We start from the raw sequence: 23,591 nt of genomic DNA on the forward strand, positions 1-23,591 counted from the left end.
AGAGATAGACAGCACGTTTCTAAAGTGCTTCCAGTGTTGACAAACGCCCATGGTATGTTTGCAGTTCTGAGCGGAGCCACGTCATCGGTGAAGTCCAGACCAATGGTGCAAGGATTGCAGGTATTATGTGGTGCACTGGTGTGGGATGGGCGCAGGCATGCTGCAATATCAGCGAATATAAACCTGCTGCAGTTAAAATAAATCTAATATATTTGGTTCTTGTTTTTTTATATTAAACCATCTGTACTTCCCAGAATAGTTTGTTTTTCAGAAGAAACACACTGGACTAGGTGTGGGCGAGTTTAAACTGTATACAGAGCTGGGAAGTGTGATGGTTGAGGGTGGTATATATTGTGGAGGAGTGATGGGATCGTCCACAAACAGCTGGCCACCTTCCTCGAGACGAATGGATCCCTCGACCCCTCACAGTCTGGCTTCCGAGCCAACCACAGCACCGAGACCGCCCTCATCGCTGCCACTGATGACATCCGATCCCTGATGGACAACGGAGAAACAGCGGCCCTCATCCTCCTAGACCTCTCCGCGGCTTTCGACACTGTCTGCCACCGCACCCTAGTGCAGCGCCTCAGCAACGTCGGAATCCATGAGAAGGCACTGGAATGGATCATCTCCTTCCTCGACGGAAGAACACAGAGTCCGGCTACCACCGTACAAGTCAGAGGCCACCGGAGTCATCTGCGGCGTCCCTCAAGGATCCTCGCTGAGCCCCTCCCTCTTCAACGTCTACATGAGCCCCCTCGCGGCCATCGCACGCCAACACAACCTCAACATCATCTCCTACGCCGACGACACCCAGCTGATTCTCTCCCTCACCAACGACCCCGCCACTGCCAGAGCCAACCTTCACGAAGGGATGAAAGACGTAGCCGAGTGGATGACAACCAGCCGCCTGAAACTGAACTCAGACAAGACGGAAGTCCTCATCCTGGGCTCCTCGCCCTCCGCCTGGGACGACTCCTGGTGGCCCCCCGCCCTGGGCACCGCACCCAAACCGACAGACCACGCACGCAACCTGGGCTTCATCCTGGACTCCTCCCTCTCCATGACCAGACAAGTCAACGCCGTCTCCTCGTCCTGTTTCAACATCCTGCGCATGCTACGTAAGATCTTCAGGTGGATCCCCACCGAGACCAGGAAGACGGTCACCCAGGTCCTCGTCACCAGCCGTCTGGACTACGGCAACGCCCTCTTTTTTTTTTTGCCCTAATCTCCTGAGGCGGAAAGCCGGGAGCGACGCTTGCTGCTAAAAAAATTGTATTTGCTTTTAAAACTGTGTGAATTTGTGTATTTTAAACGCACTCTGCCCCCCTCCCCCTGCACTCACCTGTGTCACTGGGAACAGCGGATCTGAACGCTGTCTGGCACAGGACCCACTCGCACGCCGCCATCGCCGGCCGCGAGGAGACTAGGACACGCCCCCTCCGGGTGGCCACGCCCACTTGACCGAAAAATCATTTAAAAGCGCGCTCTGATCACTAGAGCTGCACTTTGCCCTAATCTCCTGAGGCGGAAGCCGGGAGCGACGCTTGCTGCTAAAAAAATTGTATTTGCTTTTAAAACTGTGTGAATTTGTGTATTTTAAACGCACTCTGCCCCCCTCCCCCTGCACTCACCTGTGTCACTGGGAACAGCGGATCTGAACGCTGTCTGGCACAGGACCCACTCGCACGCCGCCATCGCCGGCCGCGAGGAGACTAGGACACGCCCCCTCCGGGTGGCCACGCCCACTTGACCGAAAAATCATTTAAAAGCGCGCTCTGATCACTAGAGCTGCACTTTGCCCTAATCTCCTGAGGCGGAAGCCGGGAGCGACGCTTGCTGCTAAAAAAATTGTATTTGCTTTTAAAACTGTGTGAATTTGTGTATTTTAAACGCACTCTGCCCCCCTCCCCCTGCACTCACCTGTGTCACTGGGAACAGCGGATCTGAACGCTGTCTGGCACAGGACCCACTCGCACGCCGCCATCGCCGGCCGCGAGGAGACTAGGACACGCCCCCTCCGGGTGGCCACGCCCACCTCGACCACCCTCCCTTTTGTGCGCATAAATAATGTGTCAGTTCAGGGAGCGCAGCGGACGGGCGCAGCGGGCGCGCCGTCAGCGCGCCGAAGGCGCGCCAAAGGCAAGCCCGTCTGGGCCCGTCCGGGCCCAGACGGACCCAGGCCTAGGGACTCTGCCAAACAGCCCTCATGGCCGTGTGGTGTACTCTGGAGAGGCGCTCCGCGCACTCCAACCTCACAAAGATCTCGCTTGCTACTACAAACACATTGAGGGCACACCCTTTTCCAACTGTGCGCACGGCAATCCGACCCCCCGGAGCTCCACTAAATCCGAACTGAAACTCGGACTCCTAAATTGCCACTCCCTTCCCAAACATGCCCTTGAAACCAACCTGCTAATACAAGATCTGGATCTTGACCTACTTTTTTTAACGGAGACATGGCTATCAGATAGCTCCGATTCAGACATCGTATCGGCCCTCCCCACTGGGTACCTCTGCCAAGCCTTACATAGACCAAAAGGGAGGGGAGGGGGGGTAGCCATAATCTTCAGGGACAAATATACCTGTAGAACTTCCAATGCCCACATTGAGGACTGCGAGAGTTGTCAGTTCTCCATCCAAACCTCCCCAGCTCACTCTCTGTCAGGGCTCTTAATCTATCGCCCCCCAGGTTCCCCCCGGCAATTTCATCAAGGCCGTCGTTGAGTCAGTGTCACAACTAGCATCTGCCACCTCCAACTTTCTCATGTTAGGTGACCTAAACCTCCACTTCATGGACCCTACGGACCGGATAGCCTCTGACCTTCGGCTAGACCTAATGTCACTCGATATCCGATTGGTCAACAACGAGCCTACCCATGAGAAGGGACACCTATTGGATCCCATTCTGACAAATGTAGCAACTATCACCACTAAACCACCCGTGTCCCTTCCATGGACGGACCATTTTCTGGTCCCTATCGCCTGGGAAATCTTCACCCTGAACCTCCCAACCACTAAAATTCAGGTAACCGACAGACGGTGGCATAAACTCACACCTGGGGAATGGGCCGCCGTCCTTGCAGAATCCACCCCCGAGCTCTCCACCGACCTTATTACGGCCGATAAGCAGTTTGAGGAGTGGATTACCTGTTCCTTAGATACACTTCTCCCTAAAACGGCGACCTTCAAACATCCCAAAAGAATAACATCGGCTCCATGGTACACTCCAGAACTTAAAGCTCTGCGCCAAGAGTGTAAGAGAACAGAACGCTCTTGGAGAAAAAACAAATCGAAGAGTGACAAAGATAGCTACTCGACCTCCCTTCTAACCTACAAAACCGCTATTCGAAAAACTAAAAGCGCGTTTTTCAAGGAAAGAATAGAGAAAGCGGGATGCTCTAGTAAGGAATCCTATGCCATCCTCAAAGAGCTTTTGAAAACCCCAGAACAGGGACCAAGACACCCCACAGATCCCAAAGCCGATCAGGAAAAATGCCAACAACTGGCTAACTTCTTCCATGATAAAATCAAAACAATTCTCGACTGAATCCCCCTTACGAATCTGTGTGATGAAAACGATCCCCCATACCCCTCAATACCTACTTGTCTCTCCTCTTGGGGACAAGTCACAACTGAGGAGGTAGGAAACACGTTGAATGCCATAAAGAGTGGATCTCCTAGGGACCCCGCCCCTTTCCGGATTCTCAAGGAAGTAGCCCCCACGATCACCCCCCCCCTGACACATCTGATCAATGCCTCACTCCAACAGGGAGTTGTACCCCCGAGCTGGAAGAAGGCCGTCGTAAAAGCCTTACTCAAGAAACCTTCCCTCGACCCCGAAAATTTGGCCAACTACAGGCCTATTTCCCTACTCCCGGGAGTAAGCAAGATCGCTGAAAAGTTGGTTAACAGGAAACTCTCCCAGTTTCTGGAGAGTAACAACAAACTAAAGAGCTCACAGACGGGCTTTCGTCCAGGGCAGGGCACTGACATCGCCCTCCTGGCCGCGGTTGAGGAAGCCAGAACACTGCTTGACGAGGGAGGATCAGTGGCAGTGATCCTCCTCGACCTCAGCGCGGCATTCGATACCGTAAACCACCAACTTCTCATCAAAAGACTCAAGAGAGTAGGTGTGGAAGGCTCAGCCCTTTCCTGGATCTCATCCTTCCTAGATCAACGGACCTATCAGATCTGGGAAAAGAACGCCCGCTCCTCCGAAATTCCCCTCCAATGTGGGGTGCCTCAGGGCTCCTCCCTGAGCCCCACTCTATTCAATATCTATATGTCCACATTGGAGGAGGTTATCACCCCATTCGGAGTTAGCGTCGTCAGCTACGCCGACGACACACAACTAGTGGTGTCCCTATCTCACCCCAGACAACAATCAGCAGACCTATTTAACTGCCTTTCACAGGTCCATCTCTGGATGAACAACTCAGCCCTAAAATTAAATGGGACAAAAACCGAAGTTTTGCTCCTCGGTCCAAAAGGGCTTACACTCTCCCCGAACATCTGGCCAGCCTGTATGGGCCCCCCCCCTGACCCAAAAGTAGAGGTAAAAAGTCTAGGGGTATGGCTCGACTCGGACCTCTCATTCACTGTGCAGGCAAACAAAGTAGCCGGGACTTGTTTCGGGCTCCTGAAATCACTGAGGAAAGTCCTGCCCCTCTTGCCCTTCAACTCTCAAAAATTGCTTATCCAAGGCTTGATACTCTCAAGGCTTGACTATAGTAATGTGATCTACCTAGGCGCCCCTGAAGCGACCCTCACCAAGCTTCAAAGAATCCAGAATACTGCGGCCCGGATTATCACAAATACCCATGCCAGAACCTCCGCCAAACCTGCCCTCAAAATCCTCCACTGGCTTCCCATAAGGGAGCGGGTCAAAGTCAAGGCCTTGTGCCTAGCCCACAAACTACTTCAAAAGCAAGACCCCCCCGTTCTCAGTAAACTTATCACACCCTATAGACCCACGAGATCTCTCCGGTCGGACACAGAAAATCTCATCACCACCCCCAGATTTAAGAAAACCCGCTCAGGCGGAAGACGTTTCTCAGTCCAAACTGCACGACTTTGGAACTCGCTCCCCCGCGACCTGAGACTAGAAACACGGTACCTTCACTTCAGGAAGCGGCTCAAAACTCATCTTTTTCCCCAATGATTTACACCTACTCTAAACATTGATCCCCGGTCCCCCCCTTTCCTTCTTCAACCGTCCTTGAACCGGCCCAAACTAAAGAGATAGGGTGCCTAGCGCTGGGATACCTTAGGGTGACTATGCGCTCTACAAAATAAAATAATAATAATACGCCGGAACCACCGCCAAGCTCCAGAAGAGACTCCAGCGTATCCAGAACGCCTCGGCGAGACTCATCCTCGACGTCCCCAGACGAAGCCACATCTCCAGACACCTGAGAGACCTGCACTGGCTCCCGATCAACAAAAGAATCACCTTCCGGCTCCTCACCCACGCACACAAAGCCCTACACAACCAAGGCCCAGGATACCTCAACAGCCGCCTCAACTTCTACGTTCCCAAACGCCACCTCCGATCGACCAACCACGCCCTCGCCGCCGTCCCCCGCATCCGAAGAGCGACAACAGGAGGAAGGTCCTTCTCCTACCTGGCCGCCAAGACCTGGAACTCCCTTCTGACCCACCTCCACCTGACCCAGGACCACCTCTCCTTCAGGAAGAAGCTCAAGACCTGGCTGTTCGAGCAGTAGCAGCACCCCCCCCCTAGCGCCTTGAGACCCTCCGGGTGAGTAGTGCGCTCTATAAATGTCTTTGATTGATTGATTGATTGATGGGGGTGGGCTCTGCAAGGCAAGAATACTCCACAGCGCCTCCCCTCCCCGCTTCACAACCCCATACTCTCTCCTTGAAGAATTGCAAATTAAAGACCTGTGATCTGAAGGTTTTTCTTCACCTGTAGACTCTACTGTACCGTTGTTGTTTAGGTTTATATTAAACAAATGTTTGCACACAAATCACATGTGTTTGGGATACATGTCCGCAGGTATCAAAAACAATCCGATGACAGCTTCAGTTTATCGAACTTTAATGATCTTCATCAAAAAGATCCCCAACCAGCATGTTTCGTCTTTGGGGTATGTAATTGCACGACTTCTTCAGGGACAGAAGAAAATATGACTAGAACTCCCAAGGTTTCCACCATACACATTTGGTATATATTCAAGTAGCTACTACACCCATGAAACAAGCACATCCGATCAGACGGGAATGAGAAGACCTTCAGTAGAATTATAATACATAGGTATAGAAAAGAGACATTCTGAATTAAACTATTGTACTTCAAGGTTGCCAAGATGGAGACCCTATTGGGTGGCGGTTATCTACCATTGTTTGGGCCCCACTTTATTATCTGTTTCTGCTGTAGTTTTACTTGAAATGAACCTGACTTGAACTGGTGTACATGCACGCCAATATATCATGTGCGACACAGTTGAGAAAATATGAGTCTTTATTTAGGTTTGTCTGGAGTTGAAGTTTTTAGGATAATAACAGCTTAAGTGAATAACTTCCATTTAGACTAGGGTTTTCCAGTGTTGGCCCAGAAGCACATATTTTCAGGACACGTCATGATTTCTGTTCAACTTTAATGTTTGCAAGTCATCTTCTGAGAATATGGACTCTCTTGGGCATAATGTAGGCAACCCAGAATCAGGTTAATTGTATGTGAAATAGGTTCAGTGGACATCCAGAAACCTGCCCCACCCCCTGCATAGGCCAGTGTTGGACCACCCTGGCACATATAAGTCCAGAAGGCCTGGAGCAATGTTAGATTTTCAGACTAACCACCAGAAAATGTTCTCTCTTAACTTTCCGCTTGGGGTCCGAGCCAAGTTGATCATCTTCACCAAAGGATATGCAATCTGTATGGATTTTGAGTTCATATGGACGACTCGTGGTGGCCCACATCGCTAGGCACAGCCCTGGAACCCACAGACCAAGCACGCAACCTGGGGGTCATCCTCGACTCCACCCTATCCATGACCAGGCAAGTCAACGCCGTCTCCACGTCCTGCTTCAACACCCTCCGCATGCTCCGCAGGATCTTCAAATGGATCCCACCCGACACGAGAAAAACCGTCACCCAGTCCCTCGTCACCAGGAGACTCGACTATGGGAACGCCCTCTACTCAGGAACAACAGCCAAGCTCCTGAGACGACTTCAACGAATCCAGAACACCTCGGCACGACTGATCCTCAACGTCCCCCGATGCAGCCACATCACACCCCACCTGAGATGCCTGCACTGGCTCCCCATCAACAAGAGGATCACCTTCAAACTCCTCATCCACGCACACAAGGCCCTACACAACGCCAGACCCACATACCTCAACAACCGTCTCAGCTTCCACACCCCCACCCGAACCCTCCGCTCAACCAACCTCGCCCTCGCTACAGTGCCCCGTATCCGGAAAACCACTGCCGGCGGCAGATCCTTCTCCTACCTCGCCGCCAAGACCTAAAACGCTCTCCCCACCAGCCTACGACAGACTCAGGACCTGCTGGCCTTCAGAAAACTCCTCAAGACCTGGCTCTTCGATCAGTAGCGCCCTCCCCCCCCCCCCCCCCCCCCCCCCAGCGCCTTGAGACCCTCACGGGTATGTAGCGTGCTTTATAAATGCAGTGATTGATTGATAAGCTCATCTCTGGTAACCTTAAAACATTAGAATCAACAGAATTTTCATTTGCAGCTCTCCTCGAAAGCCCAAAGCTGTCAAAGGACAAATCTGGATATTAACTTCTATTAGATCATTGGCATGTTGGCAGCTCCGTTGAAGACAATGGAGACTCTCAGGGTTAATAATGGCTGATAAAATTGTAATCGTAAATTGTATTTATATAGCGCTTACTATTCCTGACGAGGCATTAAAGCGCTTTGCAGAGATTACTACCCTACTCCGGGACCCAAGAATAACATTAGAGGTTAATAGTTGTTGAGTAATTGTTTTTTGTTTTTTTCCTGTGTGTATTAGTTGTGTTAGGTGTGTGCTTGATTTCTTGTGTGTTTAAGAGAGTTTAGAGCTGGCATAGAATCATGGTAATGGATTAGCAAGGGAAGTAGTAAGTTGTTTATGTAAGTAGTGGTCGTGTCTGCCTGTTAGTTGGGTGACATGACTAAACAAGCATTGGAAATGCAATAGGTCTCGCATTAGGAAAGTTTGAGCGATTGGTATTGTAAATGACACTTTTTTTTATTTATGTGTTGGTTTTGAAAATAGCAAAATTAATAGCTTTGTCAGTTACAATGTCAATAGTTTTAACTTTCGCAAATGTGACACCTATAGCATTTGTAATGCAATGTGTGTTGTATTTACGTGACTTAGATGTATTGATATTACAAATAACAATGGCTTTTAATTTTGTAAATAATTAATACTTAAATAAAAGTTATTGTAATTTATAATGGCAATCCCTTAAACGTTTGTAAATAACTTTTGTGAAGATTATGTTCAGTGTATTTTATTGTGACGAAAATCCAAGAACATTGCATTTGCACCTACACACACAGCCACACACACACACACACACACACACACACACCTACACACACATATAGACATGGTGGTGGTGGATGCGGTGGTGGATGTGGTGGTGGTGGTGGATGTGGTGGTGGTGGATGTGGTGGTGGTGGATGTGGTGTTGGTGGATGTGGTGTTGGTGGATGTGGTGGTGGTGGATGCGGTGGTGGTGGTGGATGTGGTGGTGGATGTGGTGGTGGTGGATGTGGTGGTGGTGGATGTGTTGGATGTGGTGGATGTGGTGGTGGTGGGTGTGGTGGTGGATGTGGTGTTGGTGGATGCGGTGGTGGTGGTGGATGTGGTGTTGGTGGATGCGGTGGTGGTGGTGGATGTGGTGGTGGTGGTGGATGTGGTGGTGGTGGATGTGGTGAAAGTGGTGGTGGATGTGGTGGTGGTGGTGGATGTGGTGGTGGATGCGGTGGATGTGGAGGTGGATGTCATGGTGGATGTGGAGGTGATGCTGGAGGTGGTGGTGGATGTGGTGGTGGATGTGGTGGTGGATGTGGTGGTGGATGTGGTGGTGGATGTGGTGGTGGATGTGGTGGTGGATGTGGTGGTGGATGTGGTGGTGATGGTGGATGTGGTGGTGGATGCGGTGGATGTGGTGGTGGTGGATGCGGTGGTGGTGGTGAATGCAGTGGTGGTGGATGGGGAGGTGGTGGATGTAGTGGTGGTGGGTGTGGTAGGTGTGGTTAAAGTGTTGGTGGATGTGGTGGTGGATGTGGTGGTGGTGGATGCGGTGGTGGTGGTGAATGTGGTGTTGGTGGTGGATGCGGTGGTGGATGTAGTGGTGGTGGAAGTGGTGGTGGACGTGTTAGATGTGGTGGTGGACGTGTTAGATGTGGTGGTGGATGTGGTGGATGTGGTGAAAGTGGTGGTGGATGTGGTGGTGGTGGTGGATGTGGTGGTGGTGGTGGATGTGGTGGTGGATGTGGTGGTGGATGTCATGGTGGATGTCATGGTGGATGTGGAGGTGATGGTGGATGTGGTGGTGGATGTGGTGGTGGTGGATGCAGTGGATGTGGTGGTGGTGGTGGTGGATGCGGTGGTGGTGGTGGATGCAGTGGTGGTGGTGGATGGGGTGTTGGTGGTGGATGCAGCGGTGGTGGTGGTGGATGGGGTGGTGGATGGGGTGGTGGATGTAGTGGTGGATGTGGTGGTGGTGGGTGTGGTGGTGTATGTGGTGGGTGTGGTGGTGTATGTGGTGGTGGTGGATGCGGTGGTGGATGTGGTGGTGGTGGTGGATGTGGTGTTGGTGGATGCGGTGGTGGTGGTGGTGTTACCTGGGTTGGATTGTTTATAAATGATGTGATTGCAGTTCATCTATTTGATCTCCTCGACGACCAGATGGTTGTAGGAAATGGTATATGTATTGGCCATGAAATAAAATACAGTTAAACCTAAAACAGCAATTTGTGGATTATAGATAGTCTCTGTGGGCCTAATGTATGAAAGGATTTTTCTCGTCTCTATGGGGAATATGTGTTAATGTATAGGGGCCTTTGAAGCTCTGTCACCTACATGCCCTTGCAATATGGTGATATCCAACCCAGACACTGCTCAGAGCAGCATCTGGATTGGCTGGTGCAGGCTAGCTCAGCGCTTTGAAAGGCACTGGGGTCCTGTGCCTGCTCTCCAACGCAGGTTGGAGAGTTTGAACTGCGCATGTCGGTTTGGCCGTATCAAGGTAGTTGGCCAAAATAACATGTGCATTTCAAAGTGAAGGCACCACTCGTCATTGTTTGCATTTAGCAACAATGACGCACTGGCCCTGCACTCTCCATTCGGCAGAAAGCTGGAAAAGGAAAGTGGTATTAAACCATTTTATTTTCCAGCTTTCTATGCAGCAGTGTGTGTGTGTGTGTGTGTGTGGGGGGGGGGGGTGCTCGTATGGAGGCCCCGCCACTGACTGTCTGTAGTATTAACCTCCGTGTGAGGGTTCCAATGACAATTCATTCTAATTCTGTTAATCAGAATCCAGATGTGCAGCCTTTTACTTTAAAAAAAAAAAAACATTTTTAGGAACCTAATTTTGATTTGGTTCATCATTTTTTTTGCCTCTGGTCCCTTTTGGTGTCCAGGAACTATCATGGCTGCTTCGGGGTGGGGGTTGTTGGACCTGTTGATTTCTCTAGTAAAGGAGAGATGCGCTGGCACAGCAGCTGCCCTAACATGTCGGAGAAACTGTGGAATTGGAGGGAAAATCTTTATTTGGATGAATGTTTGTGGTGCTCCAATGTCTCCGACATGTTGATGAGATTAAAACTTCCTTACTGAATAACGTGATGCACGCTCATGTGTCACTCGTTTGTTCCAAAGCACTGTGGTAGTTGTGCGAGGCACCACAAGGGCCAGAAGGAGTGAACTTGCTGCAAAGTATAAGGAAACTGTTGACTGTATTGTGTAAAATACGGTTTGCAGATTACATGACTATAAGTGCAGTTTTGACATAGAGCTTGTCAAATATTGCACATAAATACATATGTGTTTTTACATGCCACTCGGTCAGTTGCAGTCTTTCAGGACAGAACTTTAACAAAACTGAGCTCAAATTGATTGTAAAATGGCAATTGAAAGGAGGATGCAGAAAAAGATGTTGGAAGCGCAAAAGCAAGGCTTTTAAACAAAGCAAATTGGATTGTTTTCGAGACTGAAATGTATGCTAGTAAAAGATTCAGTGATCCCGGCTCAGAGCGCTTGCTGAAATGTATGCTAGTAAAAGATTCAGTGATCCCGGCTCAGAGCGCTTGCTGAAATGTATGCTAGTAAAAGATTCAGTGATCCCGGCTCAGAGCGCTGGCTTCCAAATATGGGCGGAGTGGGGAGAGCGGCATGAGGGTGTGAAGCAGCAGGGGCCTGAGACGCGGCCGCCTTTGATGTGGTAATGCAGGCAAGCGGCTGGTGGCATTGTGCACGCGCTTTCACATGCACTTCAAGAAATCGCCTGGGAATCGCCTGATCTCGGTAAGCTCTGTTTAAGCTGCTATATATCGAGCTCCCGCTCAATGCGCATGCGCATTGAGATAGGTCGCTCGACCTAAAAAGGTGTGGAAAGTTTGGGAAGGATGTTTGGGGGTTCATAGTAGTTAGAAAGGTTTTGGATGAGTCCGAGAGAGGAGGGATGGAACAAAGGTTGAACGTAGGATTTGTAAACATTTTTAATAAAGAAGTTCTGAAATTAGTACATATACATATGCACCTACCACTTGGTACAGTTGTATTTGCTGGAGAAAAAAACACTATATAAATAGCCATATGTGCACAGAAGCAGCAATATTGACCTGGTCTGATGGTGTGAGCCTTCTGCTCCAGAATGTTAATGTCTGTCTTTCTGTTTCTCCCTTTTTGATTTTGAACACTCTACCCTCAGTGGGTGGAATGTTCTAATAGCCTTATAGCCCTTCCGCCTTAGGCTATATCAGTTGTTAAAGGCCCTGTACCTCTTTGTAGGCCTGCGCTTGGGCCTATAACTCTGGTTCAGATCCTTACACAACCAGTATAACCCTTGTAAGTGGGCTCTAAGTCTATAGTGAAGCCAAAACGGGCCCGATCCATTGCACAGTTTGCAGCTGCCCAAGTTAATTCTAAACTTACCTGAGTTATTATAATTCCGCTGGTGCCAGGGAGGGCAGACTGACACAGACAACAGGGCCTGGGCCACCCGAATCCACTCGGGGGGGCTGCGGCTTCTCACACGTGGTGCCAGCAGACAGCGAGAATATGAAATGTGGGTGCGGATCATACGTGATCCTCAGAGTTGGCCAAGTTTTGCTGAGTTCCCAAATGTTAGTATAATCAGAGTCAACTTAGTCCCAGTCTTGAACACAATCCCTCAGTCGCTCAGACCGGTGTTGGTTCTTCCTGGCCACGTGCTAAGAGGTGTGCCGAAGCAGGTACTTCCGTTCCACTGGAAGAGCCCGTGATGAACAGGCTTTTTGGTAATCTAACCAGGCACCGTACCTTGGCATTCAGGGCCACCACCGTATTCATGGGACCACTTTGTTTAATTGTTTTGTTATTTAATGTATCGAAGTTCTGCCATAGACAGGGAGGCTTCTGAATGTGACACCCCAGGGTAATGAATGTCTGTAACACGACAAACATCAGAAATGCCACCAAACCTGTGCGCAGTCCAGAAGGACTGAATTGTTTTCTACAACTTACTGTAGGACTGGGAAATTCCCTCGTCTTTCTTGTCTTTCTGATTACACAAGTGCTGTCAGCACGTGCCAGAGCCGTCAGACATCCTTAACCTACAGGTACAGCCACACCTGTTGAAAAAGGTGCTCTCGGTGAAGCTTGTGTGGCTGATGTGAAGGTCCGAATCTGGGCTTGTGTGGTCGGATAGCAGGGCCGGACTGCTCATTCATTCCATCGGGCATTTCCCCAGGGGGCTGGAGCCATTTGGAGGACGGTTTTTAAAGGTAAAAGCATGACATACACTGTCGCCAGCACCCCCATATTAATTGCAGCAGTCACAACAGATGCTTTAGGACGGGGGTGGGGAGAGAAAGAAAGAGTGGACAGTAGCAGGGTTTAACATTTTTGACAGGGTTGCTTTTGCATCTCAGTTCAGCCCTGTCAGAGGTGGTGTTAGTATTAGTGAAATATTCAACATGCAGAGCTGGTGAGCCTCCTGACTCCAGCTTGGCTTCCAGGGGTGGTTCAGGGGCATAACACAGGCCCCCCGCAGCCCCCGCGGTGCGGGGGGAACCCCAAGCTCCAGGGGGCCTCTCAGCACAGCACTTCAGCCGGAGAGCTCCTGATCAAGTCCGAAGGGGGCCCCTCCAGGTACCTTGCTGGGGGGCCCCCTCAATTTTCATTACGCCACTGGGACGGCTCCTTCGTACTGGCAGAGGAGCTTCGCCCCACTTGTCCAAGTCACTCAGCGAAGAATAAAACCATGTTATCCTTTTATTTGCCGCTGACTACTGACTCCGTGTCAGTGTAGGGCGGGGCGGGACGGGACTATATCAGGGGGAGGAGTGATGGGCACTGTAAAATGCGCATGTTGGTTTGATCAGCCCTCTTTGGCTGGGTAAACAGACATGCGCACTTAGGTTTCTCCAATACGGCACTGTTGGAACCGTAAACCAGGCCACTCAGGCCAATCCTGGTGCTTCTCTCATACTAGGTATAGCATGAGATTAGCCCCAGGATTGGCTGGGGAGCCTGTGAACCAGTAAATGCCGGGAGGAGAGCCGGAGAAGAGCGCTTAAGTGTCCGGCCTTGACAGGTAAGTTTATTTTTACTTTTTATTATTTTTTCGTTCCCCTAATACCCGTGCATCCCCCCCCCCCCCCCTTCTTCCACCACCACCACTTTATTTATGCCGCAGCTAGCTACCTGCTGGCTTCAAATTACTTAACAAAACTACCCTGAAAAGTGTTATTGAGAGTTGCAGTCTTTGGCAGATTCTGCTAAGAGGGTAAGGACAATGAGGAGTGTGGGATCCAAGCTACTTACTCACCAAAGTTATTGCTTCCTGGAACTCCCCTTCCATAGGTGACTCTTCCAGCCAGTCGTGGTGTTTATCATGCATGCTGGACGTTTTGAGGCCATAGCGGATGTGGCCTTACGGCCAGAGCTGCCAAGTTTGAAACTGGGGAACCAGGTTCTCTGCATTAGATCAACATCCTGTGATTCTTGGCAAATCAGTTAATCTCACCATACCAAAAAAACAAAAAAGAAACTGACCTTGGTGATGTAACTAATGCTCACATAAAGCGCTCCAATATCTTATGGTCGAATTTTCGCTATATAAAACTGCAACAAAAAAAAAAGCAAAACTACAAGTCCCAGGATACAACATGCTGCTGCCTAATCAAAGATATCAAGCATGCATGGCGCTGTTTAGCAGCTAAATAAGGGCACCAGTGTATTTATTGCAAGAAAAGTAAGTATCCACTGTAAAGTATGCACTGTGGACATGTTTGTCTTCAACAGTCACTCCAGTTGCATAACTTGCCTGGTGGGCGGCAGGGGCATGTGGGCCAGACGTACAAAAGGTTTTCCCTCTCAAAGTCTGCTGCAATAACTTCAGCTGTGCCGGATTAGTATGCTTGGGGCGCAGATGCTGTGCAAACACTAAACCTGTGATTTGAACGAAACTTCTGTGCATGTGGTCTATTTTCTATTTGCATACTGTCGACCAAGAAACCTGAAAAAAAGTTGGTTCTACCTTTTTCTTCCAAACTTGACTCGGATTGTATGACCCTTTGCAAACCACTGCATGAAGATAATCTTTAAACTTTTTTGCGCATTTTCAGGTGTGGGCTTAGATACAGCTTTAGCCGTCATGCCAGTCTCAAGTTTCCCAGTAAATCATAACAAAAACCAGACATAGGTACAAACATGGTACCCTTTCAGTGAGCCCTTTCAGCCAACTAGTCTGTTTAAGTGTCATTCAGATTTTGCTCCACCCTCCACTACATACAGGATGGGGAAGAGCTTATGTCATCCTTTGTGTCTTTTGCACTTTGAGTGACAGCTTTCGCCTGATCACACCTGCACAGTCACCTGAAAATGAGTGCACTTCAATGCCAAGACCACTACTTTTTTCATATTTTTTAAATATATTGTTACTAAATTGTTTTCCACTTTGCATATGTTTATTAAAAAAATAAAACACATTGCATATTTAAGGACATAGCTGTTGGCTTTGCCGGTGCATGTTTTTTTGTCAAAGTAGCAACTTTGGTTATAAAGGACAGAGGGCTACCATACGAGAACATTTCCACTGCAGCGAAGATACTTAGCCGGTTCCTGCAGTCCCCCATCTCTGTTTTTGTACACTTAACATAACATAAAATGCGTATTTGTGAAGTGCACTTTCACCCAGAAGGGTATCTTGCCGCTGAATAACGGATGTTTATTGTTACACTGAACTCAATTGTACACATTTTATCGACCTCAGAAGGATGAAAGGCTGAGTGGCTCCGATGGGATTTGAACATGTGACAATGAGGTCCAACACCGGCCCCCAGAGTGGGCGCAATAGTCCACGAAGCCAGCAGGCCTGGCGATTCCCAACATCATACGCCAACCCTTACCAATAGGATGCCGTTATAGGCACATGGGACACTTTCTACGATAGAAAATCTGCCAGCCTGTGTCTGTCTGGCCCAAACTATGGTACCCACTTCCCATCATTGAAAGGAGGCTGTGTGGTCGGTCGTGGCCAGATTCGTACTCGTGGCCTGCGAGGGTTTATCTTGCTGGATCAAATTGTAAATCATGCGTCATGTCCATTCCATGTGCCAATTAAAGTAACACTGCTGTGGCTTTCTTTCCAGGTGACTGCTGGCTCCTGGCCGCCATCGCCTCCCTCACCCTCAACGAGCAGATCCTGACCCGCGTCGTTCCCCCAGATCAGAGCTTCACGGAGAACTATGCGGGCATCTTCCACTTCCAGGTACGGACAACATATTTATTCTATAGAATACCAATGAAAATACTCTATTGTGAAGTAGTGTGGCTCACTGGTTAGAGGCGGCAGACCCGAGAGCAGAGGACGGCCCGGGACCAGGGTTCGATTCCCGGCGTGGCAGGTTTCTGGACCAGAGTCAGCGGACTCGATAATTCTCTCGCCTCGGTGCCCACTCTGATCAGCGTTCACACTCGGCAACTCTGGGCATTAGCTTGCCTCATCTTCACTAACGGCCCCACCAGACCGCCGGGGATGCCTGGTCTCACCCTGGAGATACCCATTAAGGGACCGTCTTTCAGGGAAGCCAGGAAGGGTTTCGCAGCGGTCGAAGCGCCTTGGGACCCTACGGGTAAGTAGTGCGCTATATAAATGCCTATACATTTACATTTACATTTATTGTCACTTATAGAGCAGACTTGCGCGCGGGTGAACAGCGCCACCTGCCGCTCAACAGAAGAGACCGTTTTTGGAAAATTTTTAACATTTGTGTAAAGTGCTAAAGACGAGGTGACCTCGGCATCCCGCACAATTGAAATCTCTAGTCCTATTGCACTGAGGGGTCTGAGGTGAAATCCTGTGAAAGGGCTGCAGGGGGTGCGGGGTGTTCTGTTTCGTGCAGCTGCAGCCAGGGATGCTCAGTTTTACTTGGGGCAGGGCTGGAGTCGACGCTAAGAAACGGACACGTGGCTGGTCTCCGCCCGGGCACCCGCGCTGCTTTGATGTCGTAGGTGTAGAGAGCCACCCGGGCATCTCTTTACAATGTAGCCATTTCCCTACACTCATCCCCACACCCCCGGGGTATAAAATAAAGAGGCGGAAGACCGCTCGGGGTCTTTCCGGCACCAATACCAATAGTGTGTCCATGTCGTAATTCTGCTGCATAACACCACGTGCCAGGCCCTGCCCTGGCACACGACATTGGCGACGTGGCCGGTTCTAACTCACGTGTGCCCGCTTTGCCTCCTGTCCCTGGAGCATCGGCGCGCTACCAGCGCCTGACGAGGACAGCCGCGGAGCCCACCCGCGCTGACCCGAAGCTCGGCTGCACCATCTCTCTGCTCGCGCTCCGGCTGGAGGCCCGCCCACGCGTCTCCTTCCAGGGAGCGCTTTCGGCTGGCGGGACTCGCCGAGCGCGTCATGTGAGTGGCATTCCTGTTGCCCCCTGCCCGCGCAGACGACCTGCGGCCTGTACAGCCTCATGTGCACCCCTCGTGGCGCACGGCCCCCCCACTCCCCCTGCGTGCGCGCAAAGCACGACTGCGGCCTCGAGGGGGAGGGGAGAAAAAGAGCGACGTTGCACGTCTGCTCCTCGGCGGACCAGCCAAAAGCCCCCATCACGCCCCAGCCAGCGAGGGGCCACGCATCTCGGCAGGCACAGAAAAAAAAGAAGAAAAGTAAGCAAACACAAGAGGGGGACAGATTCAAGCACCTTGGACACCCAACAAGCACTGGCAAGTGCAAGAGGCCTAGAAGGTGGCGTCAAGCAGTACCAAGTCCCTGAGACACCGCGATAGCGTGTCAAGGGCGAGTGACAAGGCCACACTATCTACACTGCTCCACCCCACCTGCCGCACACTACTGAAGCCCACATGCACAACGCAGCACGGTGCAGAAGAACGGCTAGAGCTGCCTCACGCTGCCCACTAGCCAGACCGCGTGCGTGCACAGCAGCACAGAGAAAGCGCACTCACGTCCACGTGAGAAGAAGGCAGCAGTGTGCAACGCGCCCATCACTCCAGAGAACCGCGAAAAGACTCGAGGAAGGGCCGTACCATGTCGAACCCTGCGACAGGGTCAGGCCAGTCAGGCGGTGGTCAGAACCAGGGTGCAGCAATCACACAACAACCACCCGGCCCTGCAGGAGCTTCCCAAAACCAAGCGGTGGTGCTAGCCCCCCAATCGTCCAGCCATGCACACACCGGCGTTGCGCCTCTTCCCCCGTTCAGCGAGTCGGCTGACCCCGCGACGGCGGCACCAAGATGGAGGGCGTGGCTCGGAAGGCTCAACCTCTACTTCAAAGGCACCCGCGAAACTGACGGGACGGTCAAGAGGTCTCTCCTCATCCTGTACGGGGGTCCAGAAACTTACGACCTCTTCGAGACACTCCCTAACACCGGGCCGGACGACGACTATGATGCAGCAGTCAACGCACTGAACACCCATTTCGACCCCCAACTCAACAATGACTTCGAGAAGTTCAAGTTTAAAAGGGCATGGCAAACGGAGTCCGAATCTGATGACATGTACTATGCAAGACTGCGCCGGCTGGCCAGCACCTGCCCTTTTCTCAATCCAAGAGACGAAATCAGAGATCAGATCATTGTGGGGTGTCGCTCAAAATTGCTAAGGAAACTCATCCTCAGACAGCCTGGAATATCGCTCGATGAAATACTGATTCTCGCCCGCTCGCACTAACTGTCTGATGCGCGGGCCGAAGAAATGGAGATCGCCCTACGCTCACCGATGGCTCTTCCCGCAGTGACCAAAATGACGCCAATCAAGGAAGAAAGGGTAGATGCGATACATAGGAGGCCCCAGTCTAATCGCCAGCGACTTATGCCCAATCGGAACACAGTGTGCTTATTGCAGTGAAGACCATCCAGCGACAGCGACATGCGGCGCAAAAGGAAAAACGTGCCTAAAGTGTTGCAGACTGAACCACTTTGCAGCAGTGTGCCAAGGCGGGAGGTACAGACCGAATGCACCAAGGTCCCGTGCAGCGCATGGACCCAGACAACTGACGCAGCGAGTCCGACAATTGTCACTAGAACAAGAGTCACCGCCCCCCGAGAACCAAGCCCAGGAAAGACGACCACGGTATGAGGATGACGATGATGAAGTGTACGTCATCTCATACGTTAGCCGAGTATCCACGAAAAGGAGACCGCCGCCGACGTGCACAGTCTCTGTTGAAGGCACCGAGATGAGAGCTCTCAGACACGGGGGCGTCCGTAAACGTCATGGACTCGGAACAATACGAACAAATGTCACCTAAGCCCGTCCTTGCTCCCTCCAGCGTGCGCATCTACACCTATGGCGGCACGGACCCGCTGCCACTGCGTGGAGTGATCAGCACCACCATTGTGAATGGAGAATATTTGACGGAAGCTTGCTTCCACATCACCGAAGGAAAGAAAGGCACCCTTCTGAGCTGTCACACCGCAGAAGACTTAGGACTCGTATTCTTCGCGAATCAAGTGCATCAATCACATGCAGACAACATGTTGCAAGAATTCCCAGTGTTGTTCAATGGCATGGGGAAACTAAAAGGAAAGAAGTTTCGTCTACACATAGACACTTCAGTGCGCTCTGTCGCTCTCCGGCACAGGCGGGTGCCATTTAACCTCCGGCCACAAGTAGAGGCAGAACTCAAAAGGCTAAAAGATCTCGGGGTAATAGAAAAGGTGTCAGGTCCGACCCCGTGGGTGTCTCCACTGGTGGTGGCACCCAAACCCAAACAACCAGGTGCAATTAGGCTGTTCGTTGATATGAGACTCCCCAACGCAGCCGTGAAGAGAGAACGGCATATTACCCCAACCATGGACGACATCGTCGCTGACCTGAATGGTGCGAAATGGTTTTCGAAGCTGGATCTCCACTCCGGCTACCATCAACTCGAACTGGAGCCAGAGAGCCGCTACATAACCACTTTCTCAACCCACGTAGGGTTACGGAGGTACCGGCGGCTAAGCTTTGGCGTGTCTTCAGCGGCGGAGGTGTTCCAGAACACCATACGCGAGGTGCTGTCGGGACTGAGCGGGGTGATCAACCTTAGTGACGACATCCTCGTATACTCCAACACTCTCGAGGAACATCACACCCACTTGAGAGCTACACTGCAAAGGCTGGTGGAGCATGGATTGACTCTGCATTGGTCGAAATGCTCATTTTACCAAGAATCCATCGACTTTTTCGGTTACACGTTCACCCGAGACGGGCTGAAAGTTGACCCCAAGAAAGTGGAAGCAATCCGGACCGCGAGCACTCCGCGGAATCCCACTGAAGTGCGGAGCTTCCTAGGCATGGCCACTTATTGTGGCCGCTTCATCCCTAACCTGGTGGCCCTGGCAGAACCCCTGAGGGCACTCACTCGACAAGACCACAAGTGGGAGTGGACCGGAGCAGCCAATAAGGCATTCCAAGACATTAAAGCAAGCCTTCTAGATAAGACAGTGATGGCATATTTCCAGTCGCGCCGCAAAACAGAACTGATTGTGGATGCCAGCCCGGTGGGCCTCGGAGCCGTGCTCCTACAGGAATATGGCATGGATGAGTGGAAACCAGTCGCCTATGCGAGTAAGGCCCTGACGGACACCGAAACCCGGTATGCCTAGATTGAACGCGAGGCTCTGGCGATAAAGTGGGCGTGCCAACTTTTTCACCTATATCTGTGTGGACAAGAGTTTAATGTGGTGACAGACCACAAACCTCTGTTGCCTCTGTTTGCAGAATCGTCCAGACTTGCGCCTCCACGGATAGAGCGCTGGGCCGTTCAGTTACAAGGGTACAATTTCAAGATCCTGTTCCGGCCGAGGGCGCAAAACCCCGCCGACTACCTCTCCCGGCATCCGGACGTGACGAAGCAGGCCCACCCCCTTGTCGATGGGCCAGGAGTGGAGGAGTTCGTCCACATGATCTCGCAAGTCGCATGCCCGACACGATGATGTTGCAGGAGATAGGTGAGGCCACCGCCAAGGACGAAACACTTTCCAGAGTCCGGCACGCTCTCGAGGGGAACCGCTGGGCGCACTTCCTGGACGGGGCCCAGAACCTGCGGCCGCAAGTCAGTCATTCCCGGCAGCAACTATGGCAAATCCGGAGTGAGCTGAGCGTGGGAGACGAAGGGGTCATCCTCCGAGGGCATTTGATCGTAGTGCCAGAGAGTCTTCAGCGTCAGATGCTGGCGATCGCACATACCGGGCATCAGGGAATTGCCAAAACTAAGGCACGTCTGAGAAGCAAGGTCTAGTTCCCGGCCATGGACAGCATGGTGGACGAGATGGTACTCTCCTGTCATGCCTGCACCATCACTGGCGGAGACCCGGAGCCAGCACCGGTGATAACGGAAGAGGCTCCCCAGACACTGTGGACCCACCTTAGCATCGACTTTGGAAGCTTCCCGGATGGTCGACACACGCTCGTTCTGGTGGACTCATTCTCCAAATTTCCGGTGGTGGAAGTGATTCCATCAGTTGCTTTTCCCCAAGTCAAGAAGGCACTGAACCGCATCTTCGCCACAATGGGGCTCCAAGAGATCAAGTCGGACAATGGACCACCTTTCCAAGGAAGAGAATTCCAAAGCTACCTGGAGAACCTCCGGATCAGACACCGAAAAATCACTCCGCTATGGCCTCAAGCAAACGGGGAAGTTGAGAGACTAATGAGGACACTCAACAGAGCTCTAAGGATTGCTGTGGACAGCGGAGAGGATCCAGAAGCAGCTCTGGACCAATTCCCGGGTGCCTATCGGCAGACGCCACATAGCACTACCAGATGTGCCCCTGCGCACATGCTATTCAAGAGGGCGCCTCGGGACAGCATCCCGACCGACCGCACATGGGCCCCGGAAGCAAGAGATGGCGAGGCTATCCAAGCTCGAAGACGAACCACCAATCAGAAAGCGAGTGAAGCACGGCATGCTCAACAACCGATCTTACAGGAAGGAGACACGGTGGTGGTACGCGATCGACACCCAGGCTGGAAATTTCGAACACCCTACGAGCCGGAGGTGTGGATAGTAGACAAGGTTCAGGGGACTATGGTCACTGTCCGGCGAGACAATCAGGTGGTGACACGAAACGTGTCGTGCTTCAAGAAGACGGGAGGGCCGGCCGGCCCCCCTGCAAGAGGCAGTGATCGATCAGGAACCTGAAGACGATTACACGCAGGAGTTCGCAGGATCATTCTCAAGCTCGTCACCACAAGTCGGAGGAGGCTCACTCGGAGAAGCAAGTCAAAACACTGCACGCAACATCAGCCAATCGTGCCCTGCTTCACATATCAAGAGTGAGGAGGCAACCCCGGCTGGGGTTGTGACATCCCCGGCTGTCCGAAGTCGCCGATACAACCTACGACCCAATCCGGGTCCGAGCCATAGACTAAGAGACTTCGCATGGACATCACCCTGATGGCACCCCGGCCAGAAGGGTCAGTCTAAATTGAAGGAGGGATGTAGAGAGCCACCCGGGCCTCTCTATACAATGTAGCCATTTCCCTACACGCATCCCCACACCCCCGGGGCGGGCTCGCGCCGGGGTATAAAATAAAGAGGCGGAAGACCGCTCGGGGTCTTTCCGGCACCAATACCAGTAGTGTGTCCGTGTCGTAATTCTGCTGCATAACACCACGTGACAGGCCCTGCCCTGGCACATGACAGTAGGGAGCCGCTGCTGAGTTAGGCACATAATAACTCGGGCAGTGATTGTCCTCGTGTCTGACATCCTGCCTCCCTGCCTCCAAAATAAGGCGATGACGTCAGCTGCTGCTGAATCAAAAGTTAGCATTGAACAATAAGAGAGAGAGGGAATAGCGACAGTGGAAAAATTGTAAGATAACTAAGCAAGGGCGGCGAGACCGACAACAGACTGCTTTCAGACAGACATGGAGCAGTAGAACGGAAACAATGAGACGAAGGGCAAACAAAATGAAACCCGCCTCAATAAAATGCTTGTTCTCACACGATAGCACTGAATACAGAACAGACACTCTCAGGCGCAGTACATTGAATCATTGCGGGCACCTCAATATCCTCCTCACTCAGTGTATGTGTGAAGTAGGGCATTAAGGGAGGTCACACACACACACACACACACAGTTTAATCTGACCCGATGGTTTCCAGTGTTCGGCACCGGCACTTAATTGCCATCAGCGGCACTTATAACAGTCGGTCACACGGTGGCGCTGTTTGTCTTATTTTGAGATGAGCGATTCAAAAGTTGTTTATTAATTCTATATACATTTAAATGACTAATACCTGCCACCAAAGCATTCTTATAGGTTGTAAGCCTGGAATAGTTGCATTTTCGCACTTTAGAGTGTGATGGTTAGTATGTGTGTTTGAACTGTTCTTGGCAGCACTGACAGGAGCAATGAGGTGTCAGTTACAGTAAGTTTAAGAGTGAGAGTAGGCGCCGCGGCCAGGGCGACTGACGCTGGAATCTGGGGACCATGGTTCGATCCCCGGCTCCGGCGGCAGGTAAGCCCAGCACCATGTGACTCTGGGCAATAGCTCGCTTAATCTTCCCGACGGCCCCCCAGCGCCTAGAGACCCTTACGGGTGATTGTGCGCTTTACAAATGTGGACTTTACTTTACTTTACTTTACTTTACCTGGAAGCAGCAGTAGGAGTAAGTTGAGGAATAAATGTCAAAGGCGGAGTAAGAGTATGTGGGAGTATGATCCGATGTACAGAGGAGTAGAAGTAGGAGTACGATTAGGAATATGTGTAGAGTAAGAGCGGGAGTAATTAAAAGAAAGTGTATGTTTAAGTATAAGTACAAGTAGGCATAAGTAGGAATAATTGTGGGAGTAAGTCTGAGACGAAGTAAGCGTAGAACTATGTGATAGTAAGTAAAAGTTGGAGTAAGTGTAGGCGTAAGCATGGGTC

General features: G+C 51.3%; 1 protein-coding gene across 1 annotated transcript in view; it reads left to right on the forward strand.

Annotated features, from left to right (window-relative positions):
- The window catches only part of LOC144763859 (calpain-2 catalytic subunit-like), a 238,017-nt gene that overhangs the window by 86,266 nt on the left and 128,160 nt on the right, over positions 1 to 23,591 (forward strand). Inside the window, exon 3 of the mRNA XM_078649841.1 lies at positions 15,851 to 15,969. Within this exon, the coding sequence (XP_078505967.1) occupies positions 15,851 to 15,969 (119 nt within the window). The remainder of the gene's footprint in view (positions 1 to 15,850; positions 15,970 to 23,591) is intronic.

This window comes from Lissotriton helveticus, chromosome 6 (genome assembly GCF_964261635.1).
Source record: "Lissotriton helveticus chromosome 6, aLisHel1.1, whole genome shotgun sequence".
In the NCBI taxonomy this organism is placed as follows: domain Eukaryota; kingdom Metazoa; phylum Chordata; class Amphibia; order Caudata; family Salamandridae; genus Lissotriton; species Lissotriton helveticus.